The 27,685-nt window shown below is 40.8% G+C and overlaps 1 protein-coding gene across 5 annotated transcripts in view; it reads right to left on the reverse strand.

Annotated features, from left to right (window-relative positions):
* Positions 1–27,685, reverse strand: part of LOC139565232 (potassium voltage-gated channel subfamily KQT member 2-like) — a 92,830-nt gene that overhangs the window by 53,400 nt on the left and 11,745 nt on the right. For all 5 annotated transcript variants that reach the window (XM_071385434.1, XM_071385425.1, XM_071385412.1 and 2 more), the window contains exons 2-3: positions 3,268–3,358; positions 2,069–2,195 (exon numbers count right to left, since the gene is read on the reverse strand). In XM_071385434.1, the coding sequence (XP_071241535.1) occupies positions 2,069–2,195; positions 3,268–3,358 (218 nt within the window). The remainder of the gene's footprint in view (positions 1–2,068; positions 2,196–3,267; positions 3,359–27,685) is intronic.

Consider the following 27,685-nt stretch of genomic DNA (forward strand, 5'->3'; position numbering starts at 1 on the left):
CTATTTTGTGAAGTGCACCAGTCCCTCCTGCAGCAAAGCACCCCACAACATTTTTTTATTTTTACCTTTATTTAACTAGGCAAGTCAGTTAAGAACAAATTCTTATTTTCAATGACGGCCTAGGAAGAGTGGGTTAACTGCCTTGTTCAGGGGCAGAATGACAGATTTGAACTTGCAACCTTTCGGCCAATGCTCTAACCACTAGGCTACCCTGCCACCCCATGATGCTGCAACCTCCGTGCTTCACGGTTGGGATGGTGTTCTTCAGCTTGCAAGCCTCCCCCTTTTTCCTCCAAACATAACAATGGTCATTATGGCCAAACAGTTCTATTTTTGTTTCATCAGACCAGAGGACATTTCTGCAAAAAGTACGATCTTTGTCCCCATGTGCAGTTGCAAACCGTAGTCTGGCTTTTTTATGGCGGTTTTGGAGCAGTGGCTTCTTCCTTGCTGAGTGGCCTTTCAGGTTATGTCGATATAGGACTCGTTTTACTGTGGATATAGATACTTTTGTACCTGTTTCCTCCAGCATCTTCACAAGATCCTTTGCTGTTGTTCTGGGATCGATTTGCACTTTTCGCACCAAAGTACGTTCATCTCTAGGAGACAGAACGCGTCTCCTTCCTGAGCGGTATGATGGCTGCGTGGTCCCATGGTGTTTATACTTGCGTGCTATTGCTTGTACAGATGAGCGTGATACCTTCAGGCGTTTGGAAATTGCTCCCAAGGATGAACCAGACTTGTGGAGGTCTACAATTTTTTTTCTGAGGTATTGGCTGATTTCTTTTGATTTTCCCATGATGTCAAGCAAAGAGGCACTGAGTTTGAAGGTAGGCCTTGAAATACATCCACAGGCACACCTCCAATTGACTTAAATTATGTCAATTAGCCTATCAGAAGCTTCTAAAGCCATGACATCATTTTCTGAAATTTTCCATGCTGTTTAAAGACACAGTCAACTTAGTGTTTGTAAACTTCTGACCCACTGGAATTGTGATACAGGGAATTATAAGTAAAATAATCTGTAAACAATTGTTGGAAAAATTACTTGTGTCATGCACAAAGTAGATGTCCTAACCGACTTAGCAAAACTATAGTTTGTTAACAAGAAATTTGTGGAGTGGTTGAAAAACACGTTTTAATGACTCCAACCTAAGTGTATGTAAACTTCCGACTTCAACTGTATCTAAAAAGGTAGGGTCGTGGATCAGAAAACCAGTCAGTATCTGGTGTTACCACCATTTGCCTCATGCAGCGCGATACATCTCCTTCGCATTGAGTTGATCACGCTGTTGATTGTGGCCTGTGGAATTTTGTCCCACTCCTCTTCAATGGCTGTGCAAAGTTGCTGGATATTGCCGGGAACTGGAACAGAATGTCGTACAGGTCGATCCAGAGCATTCCAAACGTGCTCAATGGGTGACATGTCTGGTGAGTATGCAGTATCATGGAAAAACTGGGACAATTTCATCTTCCTGGAATTGTGTACAGATCCTTGTGACATAGGGCCGTGCATTATCATGAGGTGATGGCCATAAAAGTTCTTTGAAATGACTTAGGAACTGTGCACACTTTGGAGAGGTGTGTGGCCACTTGTAGACACTCGTTAGTCCTCTCACTCAAACTCTTGTAATTTTTGTTGCCTTATGTTGCACCTACCCCACATTTTCCAGGAATATTCTTATGTTACTGAATGTATCTAGACTATTTTCAGATTGTTTTATCAACAAATGCAGCTAAAAGTACAGTAAATGTAAAATGCATATCAAATCAACAGTGTAATGTTTGGATTCAGTCTTGTGTCAGGTGTACTGCTGTCTCCTCAACTTTGGTCTAATAATTTCCCCATATTCTCCAAACTGTTCCCTTTTTAATTGCTACCATGCTAATGCATATGCATTTTATATTTCTCTGCAAGAAACCTTTAAATTTACCCCTAACCATATAGACCAATTCCCACGAGTGTGAAGGGTTAAGTGACCGCTAGTAGACAGTTTAATCTCACTGACGACTCAGAACAGGCAGGGGTGACACAGAAGACCACAGGGGTGGTTGCGGTCAAACTCACCGATCACACAGAAGGGCTTGCGGGCAAATTTCAGACGGCCACTCCATCCTCTGTATCTGCAGGAGCATCCGGCGGCCCATATCCTCACGATGTACTCCACACCAAACACTACGATGGTGACTATTTCCTGTTTAAAGACAAAGGCTTCCTGTTATCACAGAGTTGCCCATGCATATTAACTATTATGATAATGCTTTGATATATGCTTTTATTTTGAAGGTTGTCAAAGTTATTTTGTAGGTGGATTCAGATAATATATTACATGTGCGTATATAGCCAACATTGAGGTAAACGATATGCAACGCAGTATGAATAGGTGATCTAATGAACAGCTAATACATGCCATTCACCCCATGTGTCTGTGTTACTGGTGTGTTTTTTGTTGTTGTTACATGTGCATTCTACATTTTACATACATGTCACTTCTCTTTCTTTTCTTCACGGTAGTTACCTGGCAAGAATATAGTTACTTGACATGCATCACATTTGGATAGACAGTACCCAAACACATACTGGTACAGCAGGGGTACTCAACTCTTACCCTACGTGGTCCGGAGCCTGCTGGTTTTCTATTCTAGATGATAATTAATTGCACCCACCTGGTGTCCCAGGTCTAAATCAGTCCCTGATTACAGGGTAACAATGAAGAAAATGCAGTGGAACTGGCATCAAGGTCCAGAGTTGAGTTTGAGGGCTGTACAGTATAAATTATCTATCGTGGTTTTTCATTACTATTACACAATATGAGCTTTTAAACCCCACCCATCAGCTACTCTCAGTCCATCCCACCCATCGCCATAAACCGCCTTCTTTTCATTTCCATGTGTCATATATTTATCAACTTTGCTGTTTCACATAAATTCTTAACCTTTCTAAATCACATAGTATCCACAGTTTTAAAGTTAAAGATGAATATTTTTACTGAAAGTATTATATTGTTGATTGATTTGACTATGTCTTTCCAAATCTCCCAACAGTGCTATTTGTAGGGTTAATTTGAGGTAAATGTGATTTTTCAGCCCCTCCTGAACCTGTGACCAGAAACAAGCCACATACTGGCAATACCAGGATCAGTGATCTAATGATTCCGTCTCTTCACAGCAAAATATGCAGAGCTGAGATGGTTGTATGCCCCATGTACATCAGTGTTACTTAGAAATTTCACGAACTGTACAGTAAGTGGGAGACAAAGTGCCTACCAGTATATACAAGGCATCTTCAGAGCTCTTCTCATACTCCTTAATGGTGGAAAACACAGAGAGGACCAGACAGGAGAAGACCAGCAGAAAACTGTGGATAACAAGATAAGAGAAAACATATTAAGGTCCATCTGTACCATGTCCAATCCAATCAATATACACTTCAATTACAAATAGTCTTCTGTCTCCACCGATAATAACTATAAGTACCCCTATATACCACAGGCAAGTCAATAAACCTGCAAGTAATACCAATTTCACACACTGAGAGATCTGATGGGGTTTCAGATGCTTAACAAATTCAATTGATTAATATGGAATTGCTGAGCTTCACTGTATCCCTCTCCCAAGCCATGAAGAGACATATGAGCTATTGTAGGAGATGCAAGAGATTAGTCTGACAGTAGATGGTTAGGAACCCAAGAGGGTTTGAGTCCTATAGATCAGAGCTGGGGAGGAAGGGAAAAGTCAATATATTGACAGATATGTCATTTTTCACTCTTTGGTGAAATAGATTGAAATGGTGAGTAGTGGGTGTTATAGTAGACAGTGATGCTAAGGTCGGCGTTGGGGCAAGGGGGAGACGAGGAAATTTGAGGAGAGGAAGCTAAACTGAAAAAGGCAAAGGAAATAAAATAAGAAAAATATTGAAGACAGTATTGGTATTTCAGAACTTTCTGGTAAAAATAAATAAATACAATTGGGTCAAAGTGATAGTTCACTCCAAAATCAAAGTTTGTCTGATGTTTTCAGACCTTAAAAGTGGTTAAATGTCAAGACGACACCGAGCCCACACCATCTGTTGTGTAGATCCAAGTAAATCCCAAATGAATGGCAAAGACATGCAGCTACTAATTTAAGCATTTTAAAATGGGCTATCCCATTTCATGGCATGAAGCTGTGAACAGATGGTGTGGGAGGTGGACTCATCTCAATATTAAACCACTTTGCTGTTTCTCATCTAAGAACGTCCAACACGTCTGAATGTCTGATTTTGCAGTGAATGTCTGACAGTCGTTTATTTATTTTTTTAAGTGATAGGATAAACATCAATGTTTATCACTTTATAGCTGGAATCCTTTATTGTGAAACGTCCACGTCTGTTTTGGGATATTACAACAAAGAAGTTACGGCAAACAACGAACACTGTTTTTTCCCCCTCAGACGTCATTACTCACGATAGTACAGCAGAATATGTACTGCACATTTTTTTTTACAACGCTGCGCTCCTCAGCTCCGTTTAGTCAACAAAACAAAAACAATAAATGCGCCTAGGGCGACCAGTGGTGCTTTCACCTTTTGCAGATCTAAGCTTTACATAAACCACAAATTAAACCAAAATGGATCCAAAATAGAGGCCCCCACTCCATAACACTTACAATTGTCTTTCCCATTACTCGTTGACACTGCTTTGGCAGATATAGTGGCTTGCGAAAGTATTCACCCCTCTTGGCATTTTTCCTAATTTGTTGCCTTACAACCTGGAATTAAAATGGATTTTGGGGGGGATTTGTATCATTTGATTTACACAACATGCCTACCACTTTGAAGTTGCAATATATTTTTTCTTGTGAAACAAACAAAGAATAATAAAAAACAGAACACTTGAGTCAATACGGCAGGGTAGGGGCGGCAGGGTAGCCTAGTGGTTAGAGCGTTGGACTAGTAACCGAAAGGTTGCAAGTTCAAATCCCCGAGCTGACAAGGTACAAATCTGTCGTTCTGCCCCTGAACAGGCAGTTAACTCACTGTTCCTAGGCCGTCATTGAAAATAAGAATTTGTTCTTAACTGACTTGCCTAGTTAAATAAAGGTAAAATAAATAAAATAAAATAAATACTTTGTAGAGCCACCTTTTGCAGCAATTACAGCTGCAAGTCTCTTGGGGTATGTCTCTATAAGCTTGGCACATCTATCTACTGGGATTTTTGCCCATTCTTCAAGGCAAAACTGCTCCAGCGCCTTCAAGTTGGATGGGTTCCGCTGATGTACAGCAATCTTTAAGTCATACCACAGATTCTCAATTGGATTGAGGTCTGGGCTTTGACTAGGCCATTCCAAGACATTTAAATATTTCCTCTTAAACCACTCGAGTGTTGCTTTAGCAGTATGCTTAGGGTCATTGTCCTGCTGGAAGGTGAACCTCTGTCCCAGTCTCAAATCTCTTGAAGACCGAAACAGGTTTCCCTCAAAAAATGTCCCTGTATTTAGCGCCATTCATCATTCCTTCAATTCTGACCAGTTTCCCAGTCTCTGGGAACAGATGGTGTTCTCGGGGGGATGAGAGGTGTTGGGTTTGCGCCAGACATAGCGTTTTTCTTGATGGCCAAAAAGCTCAATTTTAGTCTCATCTGACCAGAGTACCTTCTTCTATATGTTTGGGGAGTCTCCCACATGCCTTTTGGCGAACACCAAACATGTTTGCTTATTTTTTTCTGGCCACTTCTGTAAAGCCCAGCTCTGTGGAGTGTACGGCTTAAAGTTGTCGTATGAACAGATACTCCGATCTCCACTGTGGAGCTTTGCAGCACCTTCAGGCCCTCTCTTGGCAGGTTTGTTCTGGTGCCATATTCTTTCCATTTTTTAATAATGGATTTAATAGTGCTCCGTGAGATGTTCAAAGATTCTGATATTTTATTTATAACCCATGTTCCCCTGTTCTGTACTTCTCCACAACTTTGTCCCTGACCTGTTTGGAGAGCTCCCATCATGGTGCCACTTGCTTGGTGGTGCCTCTTGCTTAGTGGTGTTGCAGAGTCTGGGGCCTTTTAGAACAGGTGCATATATACTGAGATCATGTGATACTTAAATAAAGTCCGCCTGTGTGCAATCTAACTAATTATGTGACTTCTGAAGGTAATTGGTTGCAGCAGATCTTATTTAGGGGCTTCATAGCAAAGGGCGTGAATACATATGCACGCACCACTTTTCCGTTTATTTTATTAATAATTCTTTGAAAAAAGTAATTTTTTGCATTTAACTTCATCAATTTGGACTATTTTGTGTATGTCCATTATATGAAATCCAAATAAAAATGACAGGTTGTAAAGCAACAAAATAGGAAAAACGCCAAAGGGGGTGAATACTTTTGCAAGGCACTGTAGCTGCAGTGATATGTGGTTGTTTAATCTTCTGGTCGGTATCAGTCAATGCACTTATTGTAAGTTGCTCTGAAGACTTTCTAAGAGCGTGACTTCATTGTAAAATGTCGAATGACTTCATTGTAAAATGTCAAATGACTTCATTGCAAAATGTCATATCCTTCAAGGACACTGAGCGAGACATCTGCTAGGAAGTGTCTATCATGACTGACAATGCTTGCCTTGGCACATCGCCGTGTGACGCAAAACATTACAAACCAGGGTAAATGGATACTTGCTCGTCACCATGACAGAGGCAGAGTCCCAAAAGGCACCCTATTCCCAGCTTTATACTGAACTATAGAGGGAATAGCGTGCAAATTGGGATGTAACCATATAGTACAGCCAGTGCTCGACTACTCGGAAACAGTTGTCGAGTATGTCGATAAAAAAATCCCACGTCAGTGTGTTTACAGTGACGCCATTTGAAAAATAAACTGATGAATCATTGGATGAGCAGTGCTGTGTCAAGGACGACTAGAGGGAAAAAAACTTTATAATACTAGTTAAAACCTGTACATATACTCCTTTCAACTTTTTATAAGACTGTAAGAACATTTACAATGGCTTGTAATAAGTATTATGTGTTATATGTAGCAACATTTCAACTGAATCAAAATGTCTGCAGGCTAGGAGACCTGGGTTCAAGACCCACAAAGGGTGGTGCAATGTAACTGTTTGCTACAATACATTTAAAAAAACGAAGATAGTAATTACTTGATCTTTAGAAAGACACTTGTTTTGGGTTTTCCATATTAGAACCATGTAGTGGATCAGTTTACAGTGAGCATCTTGGTGTGGGTCATTTCAGATAGAAGTGCAACTGAAATCAGACTTGGTGAACAGTGTATTAAATGACACCAGATGAGAAGAGATATCTCCTCTAATTTTAGCCCATTGATTCTGAACAGGGCACTGGACACAGGAAACAGCAGATTGTATGTCCTCGACCCGGTTTTGATTGGAGTGCACTGAGTACACCAAGGTGGTCCCCTTCTCCTGGTCGTGTTCATTAGGGCACACCGTAACAAACCGTTTTGCACTGTAAAATGGAAACAAGCGTCTTATTGGACAAGTTCAGGTAGTTTCGATTCCATGTTTCCGTCTGTTTTCTTCCGTTTGGTGCCTATTAAGAATCTTACATTTGTCTTTGAAATCACTGTCTACTGTATGGATTCACAACCAAGAAGATAGAGGCTTGGATGTGAAACATCAAATAACTTGGCACAGATGCTGGATGCTAAGTGCAATTACGCTAATAAAATCTAAAGATAACAGATCGGTGCACTGCTGTCATTGATGAACAGATCCTTTTCAATTTTTTTCATGACTAACCAGACCAATTCATGTCTCCCCTGAAAAAGAGATACTGTGGCTCTACCATTCTCCAGAAGTGCAGACTCGTTTACTCCCCTTCAAGCATTTAAAAGCCTTAGCTTGTTGCAAGTTTAGCTGGAGGGAGATAATAGGAATATAGCTCAAAGCTCTATTGGCCATGCTCTGTTTCATGTCTGGGCCTGCTCCTCTGTAAAGGATGACCAACAGGGTTTTAACAGATGGGGATTTTCCTTTTGTATCGCTTATCTCTGCCTTAACATATTAGTCAGGGTCCTAGAGAATGGTCTCCCTCTCTCTCCCTCCCTCTCTCCCTCCCTCCCTCAATCTTCTTTTATTAAAAAATAATAATAATTCTCCCTCTTTCGGTCTTGTTCCCTCTCTATCTCTCCTCTCTGTTATCTTTCACCGGGCTCTGGTCATTGATAAACCATTTCCTCTGTCCGTATCTGAAGTAGTAGAAGGCTGTTCTTTCTCCCTCACAGTGCCGGTGGGGTGATCTAAAGTAAGCAGTCACGCCATCTCGCCTCGGGCTCAGACAGATGCTGCCAGACAGGCTGGAAGAAATACAGCCCACTCAGCAGCAGCAACAGAATCAGTACCGTAGCAGCAACAGCAGTAGCACAGAGAGTACCAGGATCAGGAGCCAGGGGAAAAGCCTGGCCTGTTTCAGACCTGCACCACTCCATCCCTGCCAGCCCCGAGGGGAGGAGGGGGGGGGGGGGGCAAGGGGAGAAAGAGAGAGAAAAAGAGAGTGAGTGTACTCCAAACAAGCCCCCACAGTGCTCCAGTTCCAGTCCTCCAGCTAGCAGCTCGGGGGACCAAAAACAATATTTCAACTCAACGCACCAACAAAAAAAACAGACAGCTGAAAATCCATCACTCCCTCAGCAGGGTAGCCCTGCAGTGATGTCTCACTTTGGTTTGTGTGTATGTGTGTGTGTGTCTTCCGTCCACGAATGTGTGTGTCTGTGCACAAATATGTCGGCACAAATTCGCATGTGTGCGTGTATCAAATTAAATTGTATTGGCCACGTACACATATTTAGCAGATGTTATTACGGGTATAGTGAAATGCTTGTGTTCCTAGCTCCAACAGTGCAGTAGTATCTACGAATTCACACAAATCTAAAAGTCAAATAATGGAATAAAGAAATATATAAATAATAGATCGAGCATAGGTGTGTTTGTTTTTAGTCATCCCAGACATCAATTTGTCCCTGTGACACTGTCTGTAGTTAAGCAGGTGACTGGTGAAGCAGCAATCAATTACTGCAGCTACAGCCACAAGCTCCTGGCTTGAGTCCCCTCAGTAAGCCGAGCACTTCTCCGCCGCAATGTGGCATGCAAATGAGTTCATGGAAAAGCTCTCTCCATCAGGGAATACGAGCGTCGTGTCAGGTTGAAGGTTTGCACTCCCATCTTAGCACAGCAACTCCGGCGAAGCCTTTGATTGGATTTTAGGACACCGAGCTAATTGGTGCCACCGCCAACGTTTCTGTCTGAAGTCTTTTTGTACATGTCGAACACAGCCCGCTTTAAAATGGAGGCCCACTTTGGACTCCGAGGGAGTGTTGCTCGCTGGAGCGATCGATCGGCTAGGTTTGGTGCTGTGAGGTTGTTGTAGCATAAGCCGGAAGGTGGAAATGGAGAACGTGGTAGTGAACTGTGTAATCTGATGATCAAAGACTAACATGGGGAGGATTCATGAAACAACTAAGCACTCTGTACATTGAATCGAAGGCTAGTTGTACGATAGATTTGTTTTGCAAAGGTTTGTCTTGGAAAGTGTTGTAGTATCAAGATGCATTAGGTGTACAGTATATATACCAGGGTTCCCCAACTGGCGGCATGCGGGCCAAGGTGGTTTTATTTGGCCCATGTTTTCTGAGCACCAAAAAATATGATTTTTTCTTGAAATTTCATTGTTGGACATAAAACACCAGGAAATCAGGTCCAAGTGATTTTAATTTGGGAAATTTGTTCCCAATTACTGTATTTCCAGCCATAATAGAGAGACAACATGATGATAAACAAATGTGTGCAAGGTTCGAAATTATTACGTTTTAATCAAATATTATATCTGCTTGGGCTTCTTGCGGTCAATTGCAGTTTACAGATTATTTGTAATTATGTTCCGGCCCCCCGACCATGCGCTCAAGAAAAAAATTGTCCCGCGGTTGAATCTAGTTGATGATCTCTGATGTATACTGAACAAAAATATAAACACAACATGTAAAGTGTTGGTCCCATGTTTCATAAGCTGAAATAAAAGTTCCCAGAAATGTTCCATGTGCACAAAATTGTTTACATCCCTGTTAGTGAGCATTTCTCCTTTGCCAAGATAATCCATCCACCTGACAGGTGTGGCATATAAAGAATCTGATTAAACAGCATGATAATTACCTTGTGCTGGGGGCAATAAAAGGGAGCCTCTCCATCAATAAAATGTGCAGTTTTGTTACACAACACAATGCCACAGAGGTCTCAATTTTTGAGGGAGCGTGCAATTGGCATGCTGACCGCAGGAATATCCACCAGAGCTGTTGCCCGAGAATTGAATGTTAATTTCACTACCATAAGCTGCCTCCAATGTCGTTTTAGAGAATTTGCCAGTACATCCATCCGGCCTCACAACTGCAGACCACTCCTGCAGACCAACTGAGGAGGGGGAGAGAGGGTGCTGAGGAGTTATTTTTTCTGTAATAAAGCCCTTTTGTGGGGAAAAACTAATTCTGATTGGTTGGGCCTGGCTCCGAAGTGGGTGGGCTTCTGCCCAGTCATTTGAAATCCATAGATTAGGGCTTAATAAATGTATTTCAATTGACTGATTTCCTTCTATGAACTGTAACTCCGTAAAATCTTTGAAATTGTTGCATGTTGCGTTTATATATTTTTTCAATATATGTTGTGACATGGATCAATGTTGTCTGGCATTCCCTAAGCTATAAGAGCAAAGACCTTAAGGTGTGCATTTGAGGTGTGTGTGTGTGCCCTCTCCTTGACACGGCCACCTCTGAGGACAGAGAGGTATTATTACATCCCATGACAAGGCTGTCATCAATATTCAGGCTTGACTTGACCTCTCTGACCATATGATGTTAATATCAACAACAATAAATATAGATTGAGTCTTCTGACTACACTTAAAGGACAATTACACCCAAAAACTGTCTTCTGGTATTTGTTTCACTAGTCCAAAAATGTTGAGCATTTTTTGGGGACGATATGAAAAATGGACTAATGGAACAAATACCAAAAGATTTTGGAGTTTTCCTTTAAGGGAAAACAGTATGTCCCAAACCACACCCTATTTCCTACATAGTGTACTACTTATGACTAGGGCCAATAGGGCTTGGGTCAAAAGAAGGGCACTTTGTAGGTAACAGGGTGTCATTTGGGATTCAACGTATGACTAAGGCAATGGAGGTTAAAACCAAACAGGAAAAGTTCTGAAAATACCTCCATGAATATTGAATCCTGCTGTTACAAATAACAACCTTAGGAAAACCAAATGGCCAAGAAAATTGTAGAGAAATTTATAATTTTGTTAATCAAAATGATATATATATAAAACATTTAACTTTTAGTAATATCTCAAATTACTGGTGTAATCCCACCGGGTCATGACACTCCATTTCAGAACTCTGTTTCATTGACTGAGGATATTGCCTTCTACTCACTTCCTGAACATATAACCTTCTATAACTGTGATATCAGCTATTCCAATGAGAAAAACACTATGTAAATAAATAATACCATCCATCCAGATACTTTAGTAATTCTGTGATAAACATATTCATATTCAAAACTCATTAGTCAACAGTCCTCGAGCATTCACACCCCCTTCATCTGTAAGCAGCTGGTTGGAGATTGAGGGATGGCTTAAAGATATGGCTTCTTCTAAAGGGAAGCAGACTGTTTTATATTCCCGAGCATGCTGAAGTATTCTCGGGCTCGTGAATCCAGAGAACACCTCAGATGTGGCTGGTGTGGTGGTTAATTTCTTTACTATCAAATAAGGAGAAATAAGAGTTATACTTAAACTAAATCTTTAATAATAAAAGCTTTGCAATAGCAATGACTTTCAACGATTCACCATTTCTAATGATCCGTTGAGAGTGATAAAACAAAAGTACAAACGTCTTTTATAACCAAGATACACCCCTTTCAACCTACATGACAAACAACAGATACAGTGGGGCAAAAAAGTATTTAGTCAGCCACCAATTGTGCAAGTTCTCCCACTTAAAAAGATGAGAGGCCTGTAATGTTCATCATAGGAACACTTCAACTATGACAGACAAAATGAGAAAAAAAAATCCAGAAAATCACATTGTAGGATTTTTAATGAATTTATTTGCAAATTATGGTGGAAAATAAGTAATTGGTCAATAACAAAAGTTTATCTCAATACTTTGTTATATACCCTTTGTTGGCAATGACAGAGGTCAAACGTTTTCTGTAAGTCTTCACAAGGTTTTCACACACTGTTGCTGGTATTTTGGCCCATTCCTCCATGCAGATCTCCTCTAGAGCAGTGATGTTTTGGGGCTGTTGCTGGGCAACACGGACTTTCAACTCCCTCCAAAGATTTTCTATGGGGTTGAGATCTGGAGACTGGCTAGGCCACTCCAGGACCTTGAAATGCTTCTTACGAAGCCACTCCTTCGTTGCCCGGGCGGTGTGTTTGGGATCATTGTCATGCTGAAAGACCCAGCCACGTTTCATCTTCAATGCCCTTGCTGATGGAAGAAGGTTTTCACTCAAAATCTCACGATACATGGCCCCATTCATTCTTTCCTTTACACGGATCAGTCGTCCTGGTCCCTTTGCAGAAAAACAGCCCCAAAGCATGATGTTTCCACCCCCATGCTTCACAGTAGGTATGGTGTTCTTTGGATGCAACTCAGCATTCTTTGTCCTCCAAACACGACGAGTTGAGTTTTTACCAAAAAGTTCTATTTTGGTTTCATCTGACCATATGACATTCTCCCAATCTTCTTCTGGATCATCCAAATGCTCTCTAGCAAACTTCAGACGGGCCTGGACATATACTGGCTTAAGCAGGGGGACACGTCTGGCACTGCAGGATATGAGTCCCTGGCGGCGTAGTGTGTTACTGATGGTAGGCTTTGTTACTTTGGTCCCAGCTCTCTGCAGGTCATTCACTAGGTCCCCCCGTGTGGTTCTGGGATTTTTGCTCACCGTTCTTGTGATCATTTTGACCCCACGGGGTGAGATCTTGCGTGGAGCCCCAGATCAAGGGAGATTATCAGTGGTCTTGTATGTCTTCCATTTCCTAATAATTGCTCCCACAGTTGATTTCTTCAAACCAAGCTGCTTACCTATTGCAGATTCAGTCTTCCCAGCCTGGTGCAGGTCTACAATTTTGTTTCTGGTGTCCTTTGACAGCTCTTTGGTCTTGACCATAGTGGAGTTTGGAGTGTGACTGTTTGAGGTTGTGGACAGGTGTCTTTTATACTGATAACAAGTTCAAACAGGTGCCATTAATACAGGTAACGAGTGGAGGACAGAGGAGCCTCTTAAAGAAGAAGTTACAGGTCTGTGAGAGCCAGAAATCTTGCTTGTTTGTAGGTGACCAAATACTTATTTTCCACCATAATTTGCAAATAAATTCATTAAAAATCCTACAATGTGATTTTCTGGATTTTTTTTCTCATTTTGTCTGTCATAGTTGAAGTGTACCTATGATGAAAATTATAGGCCTCTCTCATCTTTTTAAGTGGGAGAACTTGCACAATTGGTGGCTGACTAAATACTTTTTTTGCCCCACTGTACATGGAATGCGTCACAAGGTTAACACTCCAAACTAGAACCATCTCTCCCTGGTACGGTATAGAGCAGAAACATTAACTCATGTTCTCTGGAATGCTCTTTAGGTTTTATCACCCAACGACATCGTAAATCTCCTCTGTCAGTGTTATCTCAGAGGCCCATCCTCAGTAGAACACACACACAATAGTTACTCTATTCTGTCGAATAAAACAACCATTATAATGCAATATAAGCATTATAACATAATCGTGCAATTTCCCTGACACTGGCCATGGAGTGCATTCTGTGTTTGAATAGACAATCAGCTGTGGGGTCAACATTGAGGTGTGTGTATGGGTGTGTGTGTGTGTGCAGGGTAAGTTACTTTCTAAATGTAAATATGTTACAGTTACTAGTTACCTGTCCAAAATGTTAAATCAGTAACATAACTTTTGGGTTATCCAAACTCCATAACGTAATCTGATTACTTTCCTGATTACTGATTACTATTTCCTGACAAACCTGGAATTGTCACTCTAAAGCATAAACATATGCCTGGATATGATTATAGCTTTTATCAACATGAAAATTCTAACCTGATTCAACCTGAGCCCTACATTTTATGAGGCAAAGCCCAAATAATTTCGCATAGGTTATAGGCACATTACGGACAATAGAAAACATAAAAGCCCATAGTTGTGGCTATGCTCTCTTGTGTAAGTACATGAAACAAGCTCCAGTAATATTTTGGAGTGTGGACTGTATTACTGTATTGTATTATTTTATATGAACTGGAATTAAACACGCAATGCTGGTGCAGGACATGCGGCCTTCAAAGTTACAATTCTAGGCTAGCGATTTAGAGTTGAATTATGAAATATAATATTGAAAAACAAAAAATAGTAGGCTGATGCACTGTCCTAACTTTCATAATATTTAGCCTCATGTTGTGCGACGTGGGTATTACCTCTTTCTCTCTGTAGTTTCTTCATTCCTTCCTCGCTCTCAACAGTTATCCTTATCTTCATCAATGTAATGACATGCTTGAATACTATAGGTCTAGAAAATGATACAGACAGGTTTCTCTTCAAAAAGAGTTATGGGTCAAAATAAATAACTTCTATTCTATAGCCTATTGCTAATGTGTGTTTGCTCTTCTTTCAAACAGCAAGTTCTTTTGGCTGCTGTATTTAATAAGACATGTCATTTGTATAGCGCTTTTCATTACTGAGGAAAAATAAATACAAATTACAATAAAAACGATGTACATGTAGATATAAGGCAGGTAAAATAGCAATAGTAAGCTAGGTGCAAAATACATTTTAGATTAGGATTAGGACTATGAATAAGACTGTAGAGGTGGATTTTAAGACCTGTTTTAAAATGTCTGATTGATGGAGAGGCTCCCAGATGGTCAGGGAGAACATTCCATGGGTGAGGGGAAAGGAAGCAGAAGGCTCGGTTTCCCATGGTTCAGAGATGTGTCTTGGGGACTTGAAGCAGTAGGGTGTGGCTAGAGCGGAGAGTGCACCGTGGCTCGCTGATTGAGTTGAGGTCGCTGACGTAGGTGAAGCTCGATCCATTCAAGGCATTAAATACAAGCATGAGAATTTTGTAGTCAATCCTGTAGTTGACCGGTAGCCAGTGGAGTTGGCCCAGGATCGGTGTGATGTGGTCTGACTTCTTGGTCCTGGTCAGGACCCTAGCAACACTGTTCTGGATTAGTTGGAGCCTCTGTGGGGATTTGGCAGGGAGGCCCCCAAACAGCGCATTGTCAATCCGAGAGCAGATGAAGGCGTGGATGAGTTTCTCTGCATCTGGTTGGAAAAGAGTGATGGTATATTTTTTTGATGGATTTTTTTTAATTTTATATATTTGTTTTATGTGGGCATCGAAGGAGAGAGAAAGATCAAACTTGACTCCTAGGTTGAAGATGACATATGGATGGCCTGGCCGTTGATGGTACAGTGGTTGCTCAACTAAAAGTTTTGAGATTATGCTGCGGGCCTTAGAGGTAATTTGTGGTTTAGTACGGTACCCTGCGTCACCACTTCATTGCTCCAGACCCCCGCAAGGGGGAGTTAGAGCACTGATTATGCTTTTGGGTCCCAAGGCGCTAATGTGTCTCTAACTGACAATGAATGGGTGACATAAACCAAATAGAAACGGATAATTCTGCACGACTTCAAAATTGAATTTCAATTAACTGAATGATGAGGATGAAGAAGGTGATTGAATTTAGAACAATAGTGTACGAATTGCTATTCCTCTGTCCTGCACACGCACACCATGAAAAAGACACTTATTTTTTGTTACTACTCGTCAGTATTACTTACTAAAACTGTTGTTACACTAAGGTTTTTATTCTAAGATAAACGAAAATGTTCAATTATGTGTTGTCTGAATATAATTAAGTGATGTCTGCTAAATAATCAAGTTGATAGCGCAGTCATATAGCCTCGGCACCTACATAAAGCTGAGTGACTCACTCATTCATGGCTTTGGATCAAAATAAATAAGTACCAACATTCTTTCTGATAGTCTTTAATAAAGAAATGTTTTGGTTATCCTGACCTGGACACCATTATGGGCTATTAGCAGGACAATATACTCTTGCACAAAGTATCAAAATACAGAGAGGTGTTGGCAAGGCAATTGATCAGCATTAAAAACTTGGTGGATGGGGCCTCCTGAGTGGCACAGTGGTCCAAGACACTTTCGCTCACTTTAGGTTATTTAAAAACAAAATCATCTCCAAAATATCACAATTTTATAAACAAGCCATAGAAAGTTGGTTGCAATTTCAGTTTAATCCACCAGAAAAGACAACAAATAATAAAACAAATATTGTGGTTAAACTCAAATATACTAATTGATAAAAAAAACTTTATTGGCTGTACTAGATTTTCCATTCCTCCTGAAAACCCTAATCGACTCACTTAAATGAATAGAGATCCTGGTCATGGTGCTACAATATGTTGTTACAGCATAATCAAAGTGAGGACAATAGGTGATCTGCTGTATACTTATGGCCTATTGTTAGCTGAAAGGCATACCTTTCCAGTACTCCTCACCCTCCCCCAAACACCACCCTTAACACAGTTACCATTCAAAAATGAGCTTTTAATTTAAAAAAAATGACATTGCGACCAAAGAGAACAGACAAAATGGACATTGTTTTCATCAAGCCAGCTTCGTTCTATGCTGCTACCCGTTCCAGGGTTAGGACAGTAACCACCAGAGGACTTGAAAATGAGCCGGAGCTGAGAGGATCACCAAAACTAAAAGGTATTTTGGTTTCAGTGCATTTTCTTAAACAAATATGTATATACCCTATCAATGTGTAGTCATACTGTGTAATAAAATTGATAATTAAATAAAGGTTAAATAAAAAATAATTGTGTACTAAAAACGTGAATGTGTTTTTGCAGAGCATACAACCACGCCGACAACCATCCGTGGAGATCAGTGGAGAAAGGGCTGGACAGTGTGCCGCACCAAAAAAACACATGGTTGCCAAGAAAGCGGTTAGTTTTGCTAGATTCTTAAAATGTGTACGCAGCATTTGTGTGTTGGAGTCACTTTTAATTCTTAATTGATCTACCATTTCTATCATAGGCCACTGTAATCGATGGGGGCTCCGGGCAATACCATTCTTCTCATCTGATGAAGGTACACAAGGATCAGATTCAAACTTTGAAGACCGAGATCGAGTCATTGAAGGCAGACCAGCAGAAAGAGAAACATTATCTGACGGCAGAGATACGGGCGACAGCTGATGCATTGGTCCAGAGCCAGGCGGTATTGGCAAAGAGTCAGTCGTCATTGGCAGAGAGTCAGGCGGCATTGGCGGGAAATGATGCGTTGAAGAGGGCAAGGAACGAGATGGAGTCACAATCCATGCCAGGCACACCTGTGAGCTCTGGAACTCCACCTCCAACAGGCAGAATCAACATACCTGGTGGGTTCGTCAGGTCGCCGGTTCACCTTGACATGTCCATTCCTCTTCTGACAACAGAACTTGACAAACTGCTCACCAGGCACAGCAAGGTCAGGCACACCAAGCACAGCTATTCCAAGGATGTGTAACTGAAGAGAGATACCACGAGTGGACACAGAATACCAACTGGGATGGATCCCGAGGCAAATGTGGCTTACCAGTGAACTTCCAGGTGTTCATCATTAATACTGTGTCTCAGAAGTTTCTGCCCATGACTGATGCAACCCGAAAAAGCATTAACGACAGAGTTAATGAGTACTTGATGTCATCGAGAAAGTCTGGACATGGCCTGCTCTCCCTTATGTAAGGAATTAGGCACTTTACCATGTTTACTACAGTATGTACTGTAGGCTGTTTACTTGTCAGACTGCACAGTAGCCTAATAAACAAATGCAGGCGGCTTCTATCTTCAATATGCTTGTTTAAAATGTGTGTGGGTGACCTCATGCAAACGCAAAATGTCGGATAAAGCATATACTGTACAGTACAGTATTTCTTCATCAGCATCTTTATTCTTTCGTTAATAAAATATTATAAAAATACTCTTTCAAAATGCAGATGTTTATTTCATTATGGATCCATAACGAATTACTATGGAAATAAATATCACTGAATGACAGAAATATTGGAACAAAGTAGGCTAATGAAGGTAAACAAATAGTAGCTTACTGGAAAATACTTGTTCAAAATTAATGAAAGAGACAGCATTCAGAGGTCAAGACAGCGCTGCTCTCAGACAAGCATGGGGACTGGTCTTGATAAATCAAGATTTGTATTTTCACTGAATCTCCGTTTTGGTATTGGTTAGACTACAATTAGGGTGTTGAAATATTAGGATTATTTTGCTCTTACTATAGTACTGTAGCCTACTCCCGACCGGTCATGTTGTTCAGCGCCATAATGGGCTATTAGCAGGACAATAGACTCTTGCCAAGGAGGGTAGGGGAAGAATTGTAACGTCAAATGTATTTCTTAGTTAGGTTGGCTGTATCACAACCGGGCATTATTGGGAGTCCCTTAGGACTTCACAATTGGCTCAGTGTCATCCAGGTTTGGCCGGTGTAGGATGTCATTGTAAATAAGAATTTTTTCTTAACTGACTTTCCTAGTTAAATAAAGGTCATGTTGTACAGCGCCATATTTTCCTGACGGAACCCTGAGGGTTTTCATTTTTCCTTTTTATTTATTTATAGAAACACCATAATATGAATCATATTAATGAAGCTATATTTCTTAAAATTAATATAATTCCATATACTATGTTCTTACAAAAAAAGGTTTTATGAGGCAACGGTGGGCTTTTGGTTTCTCTCCCTCTAAAAACATAAATAAATCATTCTAAATAACAAACAAAATCTTTACAAATTAGTAAGAATGTCTGGAGGGTCATGTGACCTACAAACGCAATGGTCAGAAGACTCTGAAGCTCCTGCTGATAATTCCTCATTCTATATTTTATTGAGGTTATCTACTTCAAGGTTTTATACTTTCTAGTTTAGATGTTGGTGGAAATGTCTGGGGCCAAGAAACATACGGGTTCACCCACCAAAATGGTAAATAAACGCCAGAAAACTGAGGTTACTACTGATGCTAGCTTTAGCAATGCCATCCCGTTAGCTTTAGCTGAACAACAAGAGAGGATGGAGACAGTGGTTACACGTGCTGTTGGTGCAGCAATTCAAGGAGTGAAGGAACAAGTTGCTACTTTGCAAGATAAACTGGACACCCACATGGGATCAGTTCGAGCACTAACAGAAAAAGTGGATCACATTCAAACTGAGGCAAGGGGCCTAAAAAGGGACGTGAACATCTGCACTTCGGAACTTGAGAAGATGCGTTTCATAATAGCGTCGCTTGAGGATGAAGACAGACGCAATAGCGTGAGGGTCACGGGGATCACTACAAACCGGGAGGGATGTGATGCAATTGCTTTCCTGCAAGAAATGGATTGCGTCACTTGGTACTACTCCGATTCAAATGGAAAGGATCTACAACCAAAATGCAAAGAAGGACAACCCCCAGTCCATCGTCTTCAAGGTTCTCAGATACCAAGACCGCAACGCTAGTCTACAAGGAGTGCGGGAAGCAAGAAAAAATGCTCCCTTCCAAGATGCCGGGAGAACCATACGTTTTTATGCGGACTACAGTGCCTTCACAAATGAACGAAGGAAAGCATTTGCAGATGTCCAGAGGGTGTTGTACACGCAGGGCATACCCTCTTTTCTGATCTATCCCGTTACACTGGAACTTACTTTCAACGGATAGCAGGATGATAAGGAGGAGGAGAATGAAATGAGAGCAACTGGGCGCTAAAGATGCAGTTAACCGGCTAGCTAACGTTTAGTTGACTACTCAACTCTTACATATCTTTATTTTGGACAGGAACTTCACCTAGTACCGGGACCGAAAACGGAGGACACTTTCCTTCACTGTTGGAGCTAAGGATTAACATTAGCTGGCTAGCGGAGCTGGAGGCTGGTTCAACCTGTTGACTTTATTTGGGACGCTTTATATGATTTCTTCATTATTATTATTATTATTATTATTATTTAGTACCGGATTACAGAAAATATGGTAATGTTTTCACTGTTTGAACTCTTGGATTTACAGCAATCGTCAGACTACCTAACGTTTCAACGACATTTAAATAGAGGTATGTTGAAGTTGGAACGTGATTAGTAGGAGTTGATAGCTTTGGAGGTGATTAACGTTTATCACTTCATTGTGTCCCTATTTTCCTAAACCACTGTAGCCAGGTTTTGTTTTCATGTTTCACACTTCTCAGAAACAGGGGGGGGGGGGTACTTATCTCGGTTACATGTCACTACTTATCGAAGGTAAATCTGAATCATTTTCAGTTCAACTCGTAATTACCAGGATTGTTTTTGACAATGGTTAAACTGTCTCTTTTATGCCTGAATCTCAGTGGGTTGATCTAAGTCCAAAGGCGTGGTTATTTTCATAAAAAAATATTTTACTTTAGTTATCGAAAAGACTAGCAAGGATACTTCAGGCCGCTTAGCTTACATTTGCAAGACTATGTATGGCAAGAAAGTAGCATGTGTGTCTATCTATGCACCCGCTGTTTTTGAGGACGACATTTTCCCTGGGTTTACATGAGAATTGTTATCACTTTCAGAGTACGAATTGGTCATAGGGGCAGATATGAATGCAGTTTTCAAATCTCAAGCTTGATAGACTCACGCAAACGTTTTCACATGCCCAACAATCAGCATCATTAGCGTTGAACGCAATGACGGAACATCTCAATAATCTCTGATGTGTGGCGAGTTCAGAATCCGGGCATCAAAGATTATACCTGCTTTTCTGCATATCACAAATCATACTCTAGAATGTATTGTTTTCTATTCTCACGTACTCCAAGTATGTGCGTCGCGCCAATACAAATATTGCCTGTGACGCTTTCAGATCATAATCCCCTGGTTACTCAAGAGCTTTAAGGTAAATAAAACAAAACGTTGGCGTTTTAATACGACCCTTCTTCAAAACAAATTGGTCGTGGCTGAATTTCAAGCCAAAGTAGTTGAATTCTTAGCAAGAAATCAAAGGACTCTGTAGAGGACCCAAGGTTTACATGGATGGCTACTAAAGGGTTTATCAGAGACTCTACATCTTCTTTTGCATCCCACTTCAATAAAGCCAGTGTCACGCCCTGGCCTTAGTTATCTTTGTTTTCTTTATTATTTTAGTTAGGTCAGGGTGTGACATGGGGGATGTTTGTGTGTTTTTTGTCTAGTCTAGGGTGTGTGTATTGTCTAGGGGGTTTTGGTAGAGTTCATGGGGTTGTGTTCAGTGTAGGTGTTTATGTAAGTCTGTGGTTGCCTGGATTGGTTCTCAATTAGAGACAGCTGTCTATCGTTGTCTCTGATTGAGAGTCATATTTAGGCAGACATAGGCATTAGGTAGGTTGTGGGTAATTGTCTATGTTTGACGTTAGTAGTGTGTGTCTGCACTTTCGTTTGTTAGCTTCACGTTTGTTGTTTTGTCTAGTTTGTATTAGTGTTCGTTTCATCTTCAAATAAATAGAAGATGTATTTATATCACGCTGCGCCTTGGTCCTCTCTTTCACCTAAAGACGATCGTGACAGCCAGGAAAGTTATTGAAGAAAACATTTTAATCACTTGAACAGAACCTGAAAATGAATTACTCAAATAATGTCAGCAATGATTTGAGGGTGGTTAAAATGGAATTGAAAGATTTATTAAGGAGGAGAGCTGAGTTCATCATGCATTGAGTGAGGCAGAACTATTATTTTAATGGGAGCAAACGCAGCAGGCTTCTAGCCTTAAAATTGAAACAAAGTGAATCTTGTACTTCTATAGAATCTATTCAATCACCAGTTAAAGGCTTACTTTCTCATCCACAGGAAATGAATGCAACATTTCAGTCTTTTTACCAGGAGTTATATAAATCTTCCATCCAGTTTGAACCAGACAAATGCAATCAGTTTTTAGATAATCTTGATTTGCCCGTATTGGAGGAGAAGCAATCTGCGGATCGGGGCCGACCCATCTCATTAGAGGAACTGGAGTCAGCACTGAAAGGTGCTAAAAAGGGTAAATAACCTGGCCCGGATGGCATTCCACCTAAGCTGTTACAACATTTTTGGGGCATTTTAGGACCTGTATTATTGGAGTCAATTCATTTGGCCATCGACAAGGTTTAAAAATATATTAATCTCTCTACTGCCAAAGAAAGGGATATATCACACAGACTGTGTATATTATTGTGCATGTAATACATGAACCACAACAGCTGGAGAAAGCTTTTGACAGGCTTGAATGGCAGTACTTACGGGCTGTTTTGGAAAAAAATTGGTTTGGGAAAGAATTTTAGCGATATGGTTCGTGTGTTATATGCTAACCCTGTTGCTATGGTTTCTACTAATGGCATACACTCAAGTCCATCCCCTATTTTCTGGGGATGTTGACAAGGAGATGGCCTATTCCCAACGTTATTCATTTTGTCGCTAGAGCCTTTAGCACAACGTCTAAGGCAGAAGGTAGTTGCTTCTCCTATACTGATTAAATACTCCTCTCATACCATATCACGATATGCAGATAATATTCTCCTATATATGACAGATATTCAAAATCCAATCTGATCTTTATTATCCACATTTGAAGAATTCAAATAGCTGTCCGGATATAAGATAAGATCAGCATTAATGTTACTGAATAAAGCGGCCAAGAAAGTTTCACTTCCCTCAACAATTCCTATGAAAGCACAGCCCAAAGTATTTGGGTATCAGTATACAAACATCTCTTCATGGTCTGGTGAAGTTTAATTATGAGAAGATTTACAAGGAAGTTGAACAGGATTTAACCGTTTGGGAGAAGTTGCCTGCTTCTTTACAAACTAAGGTTGCTTCCATAAAGAGGAATGTGTTGTCACGTATTAGTTTCCTGAGCATGATGATCCCACTCCCTCCATCAGTAGGCTATTGGGGAAGGATTGATAAACGTACACGTAAATACCTTTGGAATGGCAAACATCCAAAGATTTGGTTTGAGGTGTTACAATGACAGAAGTGTAATGGTGGACTTGCATTACCAAATGTTTGTATTTACCACCAGTCTTTCCAGTTACGCCCACTTAGATCATGGTCTGATCAGTCTCTTGGAGAACTATTCAACTTGTTTCACCTACTAGATTGCAAGATGTGTTATTGTCTGGTATATATAATAAGAAATGCATGTTGCATTTTGATCCGATAATTTCTAATACAATAGAGAATTTTAGGAAGGTTGATAAGTGCGTAGGTGGTAAATGGAAATGGCATCTCCATACCCCTCTATGGCATAACAAGGCTATTACTTCCGGTAATAAACGGTTTGAGTCTAGAGCCTGGTCTGCAAAAGGGGTCAATAATCTAAGGGATATATTCAACTCCAAGGTTCTTCTTACTTTTCAGGAACTTTGTTTTCGTTTTGATTTGCCAGGGTCGTCATTCTTTATATATCTTCGGCTATGGTCAGCGCTTTGTGCATATGGGGTTCCATGGGGTACACGTTTGGGAAGGCGCCCGGTGATAGAGTGGATTTTAACATTCCAGTCCAGAGGTTTTGTGTCTACTATTTATTCTCATCTTCAACGATTAAAGCAGAAAGATCTTTCAATGGTTAAAGCGTGGGTAAATGATTTGGCTGTCGATGATGAGGCTATTGACTGGGAGAATGTCTGGGAGAATATATTTCACTCATCAAAGAACCCAAACCATCAATTAATTCATTTTAAACTATGTCATAGATCGTACTGGACACCACTTGTAAGATTTCATGCAAAACAGGCTCAAAGCCCATACTGTGACCTATGTAACCTCAATACACTTGGTACATACAAACATATGATATGGGATTGTCCTGAGGTTTATGAGTTTTCTCTCTGACATGATTGACAAAACTGTACCCCCTGAACCAATTATGCTGTTGCTAAACGATGATACAGGCATGCAGCTGAATGAGAAACAGCGAAAAGTGTTGCTGGCTGGGTGCGCTGGGTGCCACCACATGACCTACATATAAGGAAATGGCTAGCATACTTTCAGGATGTAATTATGTTGGAGTTATCCACTGCCCGTATGAATAAAGCCAGTCCTAGCACTCTGGAAACATGGAAAGTAGCCACCTCAGATATCTCTAAACTGTTAGATGTGATGTAAAATGCTTATAATCGCTGGTGTTGTATTAGAAAATGACTATGCTGTGTATATTCGAGTTGTTTATTTTAACTTGGGGGGGTGGCAGGGGTATGTTTGGAATGGGTGGGAGGGAGTGTAAGTAAAAAGGGGGGGAAATGTAATGTTACTTTTATGATTGTATTGCCCTTGTGACCCAATAAAAAACAGTTGTTCCCCCCCCGAAAAATTGTAAGAATGTCTCACCTCGTGTTCAAGAATGGCCTTTTCCTCGCTCACTTTCGGTTATTTGAAAACAAAATAATCTCCAAAATATCATTGTTTTTTTAAACAAGCCGTAGAAAGTTGGTTGCAATTTCAGTTTAATCCACCAGAAAAGACAGAACAAATAATACAACAAATATTGTGGTTAAACTCAAATATACTAATTGATTAAAAAAACTATCGATTGGAATCTTTAACAAGTGGAAGGGGGAAAAAGTATTGTTATTATTATTAACCCTGTTTTACACAAGCGACGCAGGCTGTGGATTCTGCAAACAACATTTCTAGGATGGGCTTTTAGCAGGACAATATATATTGGTCATTGCTCCCGAGTGGCACAGTGGTCTAAGGCACTGCATCTCAGTGCAAGAGGCATCATTACAGTCCATGGTTCGAATCCAGACTGTAGCACATCCGACCGTGATTGGGAGTCCCATAGGGCGGCGCACAATTGGCAGCACTGAGATCCAGAATCAGAAGCCATCAGAAGGGCATTGGTAACATTAACCAGAGCTGTTTCGGTGATGTTCAAGGGCTGGAAAACCTTGTACAACTGATTAGATGACAGATGCGATTGAAGATGGTTTGTAACCACTTTCTCCAGTACTTTTGATAGGAAGGGGAGGTTGGAGATGGACCTGTAGTTGGATAGGATGTCCTGGTCAAGGTTGGGCTTCTAACGTAAGGGGGCCACTGCAGCTGTTTTGAAGATCAATGGGACCTCTCCGGTCAACAGGGACTTGTTGATCAGGGTGGTGACAAACATAAGCAGGCTACATGAGCAGGTTTTGAGTAGGGATAGGGTCAAGGGAGCAAGTGGTGGCCTTCATTTTAGAGATGATTGACTGCACAGCGGAGGATGTGACTTCTGTAAAGTTGCTGAAGGAAGGGGCAGTCTGTGTTGAGGGCTCAGGCCGTCTTAGAGGCCATAATGTTTGTCCTGATGGTGTCAATCTTTGTCTTGAAAAAATCTGAGAAGCGATTGCACTGTTCAGAGGAGGCTGCTGAACAGCATGAGTTTGCAGCGTTGAAAAGGTGGATGATGGCAGAGAACATTGTTTTGGGGTTAGCTTGCCTGGTGGTCTTTATAGGCCAGTAGGTGGACAGTGAGGCCATCCTTCCTCTAATGTCTCTCAAGTGTACAGTTTGTACAAGTGTATATTTGAGCGTTGATTGATCATGCAGCTAGCAGAGCAGGCCATAGAGAAGCAATATTTAGACATTGCATATAATGTAACAGTTCCATTTCACATGCTGTTCATAGAAAAATGTATTAGAATTGACTGGTTTCTCACAGTGATTTGTCCCGGGAAACAGAAGTGGGTTTGGGCTTGAAATCTCAGTAAATCTAAGTAACCCATTTCCCGCTATTTAACCCTAATATACTGGAGGCAGGCTGATACCTGTCAGCTACTACAGCGAGGTGCAAATTGTGTCTGTTAGTCTCCATGTACGGTGTGTAAGCACATGGCAATGTAGACACACACGCATTTATGCAAACGCACGCAGACACTGGTACACATACGCAGACGCACACACACTTAAAACCGGTGCTTGTCAAGCACTCTCAACCAAAGGCTGTCACCACCGTAATGACTCAACTCAAATGGCAGTCAACTCAAATGACAGTCAACTCAATTGACAGTCAACTCTAATGTCTCTCCGTAATGGTGTCGGTTTTGACACACTCATAAAATACTTGAGCACACCGCTCTCCTTCCAAGTGGCTAACTGATTACGTCTAATGAATGAGTTGCAAGGCCGGATGTATTTCCTGAGGAAAACAAGTCATGGCGACTGAGCACTCATCACTTTTCAGGGTGTTTTTTGACCCAACACCAAGCTGAGAGAACAACAAGTTTTGCCTGAATGCATAAAGTCTCTCAGCACAATCTGCCCTAGAATACAATCGTAGAAGAGTTTTAAGGACACATCACCATCTTGAGCAAATAAGGGATGATAAGGGTAGAAATAGAAGACTACGGTCTGTATTCATTAAGTGTTTCAGAGTAGGAGTACTGATCTGGGATCTGTTTTGCCTTTTAAATCAGAATGAATAAGAGGGGGGATTAGCGCGTTGGGTCAGTAACCGAAAAGTTGCTAGATCCAATCCCCGAGCTGCCAAGGTAAAAATCTGTCATTCTGCCCTTGAACAAGGCAGTTAACCCACTGTTCCTAGGATTCATTGTAAATAAGAATTTGTTCCTAACTGACTTTCCTAATTAAATAAAACATCAGCACTCCAACTCTTTGTGAATATGGTTACAAAGTAGGCCTATTTTTTGCTGATAATATTGGCATACTCAATCCTTTTCTGTAAATTTCAAGGCTTTCCTTCAAGCCCTCGATTTTAACACATGTAAATGCAGTCAGCCTTACCATAACATCAAACTACCACATTACCAACCAGTGTTGTACCACAAAACCCACAAGTCAGAATAAGCTTATTCCATCTCTAGAGAATCTAAACTCCCAAAATGGACTTACAAAACCGAATGGCAATACGTGAAACTACTCAGAAGCCGGGAGGAAATGACATGGCCAATCTTTTCTCCATCGATGTCTCGCCTCACCTTGCCTGATTGCGGTCAAGCTACAGTCTTTGGTTAGCGGTCCGTTCGACACACAACACAGGCTGGGTTCCTCACTTGCACAATTGATGGAATATCTGCGCAGTGTGACAGACGCCTCTGAGGAGCAGACATTATGTTATTAGAGCCAGTCTGTGCGTACTACACAGCGTAGCCATAGACCTTCGCTAAATTGCAGAGCCCAAGCCACCCAACATGCCTATGCACATTGTTATGGATGACCAAGCAGGCAACGAGAGACAATGTAAGGGTTTTATTCTTCAAAATTGAAAAATACAAGTGCTTTAAAACAGACAAAATTAATAAATTAAATGAAAAAAACTGGCTGTCCTATAAAGTCTCAACTTAAAAAATAACTGAGGTCTAAAGTGCAGGAACAGAACATTCATAAACCATAAATCAACTCCCAGGAAGGGACGTTACACCAGACAGGAAGCGGAAGAGAGAGGCCCAACTAGGTGGAAAATCTGTCTCCCTCCAGCAGATGACGTATTTTCGTTACAGAGGTCAATGAGTGTCGAATTTGGTCAACAACAAAAAATGTATGACTTATTTGCTACATGAGGTTTATTTGATTGAATAGAAGTTTCATAATGCTTAAGTTGTTATGAATGTTCGGATATAATTATGACACGTGACATCCCTGGCAACT

The sequence above is a fragment of the Salvelinus alpinus genome, chromosome 2 (genome assembly GCF_045679555.1).
Source record: "Salvelinus alpinus chromosome 2, SLU_Salpinus.1, whole genome shotgun sequence".
In the NCBI taxonomy this organism is placed as follows: Eukaryota; Metazoa; Chordata; class Actinopteri; order Salmoniformes; family Salmonidae; genus Salvelinus; species Salvelinus alpinus.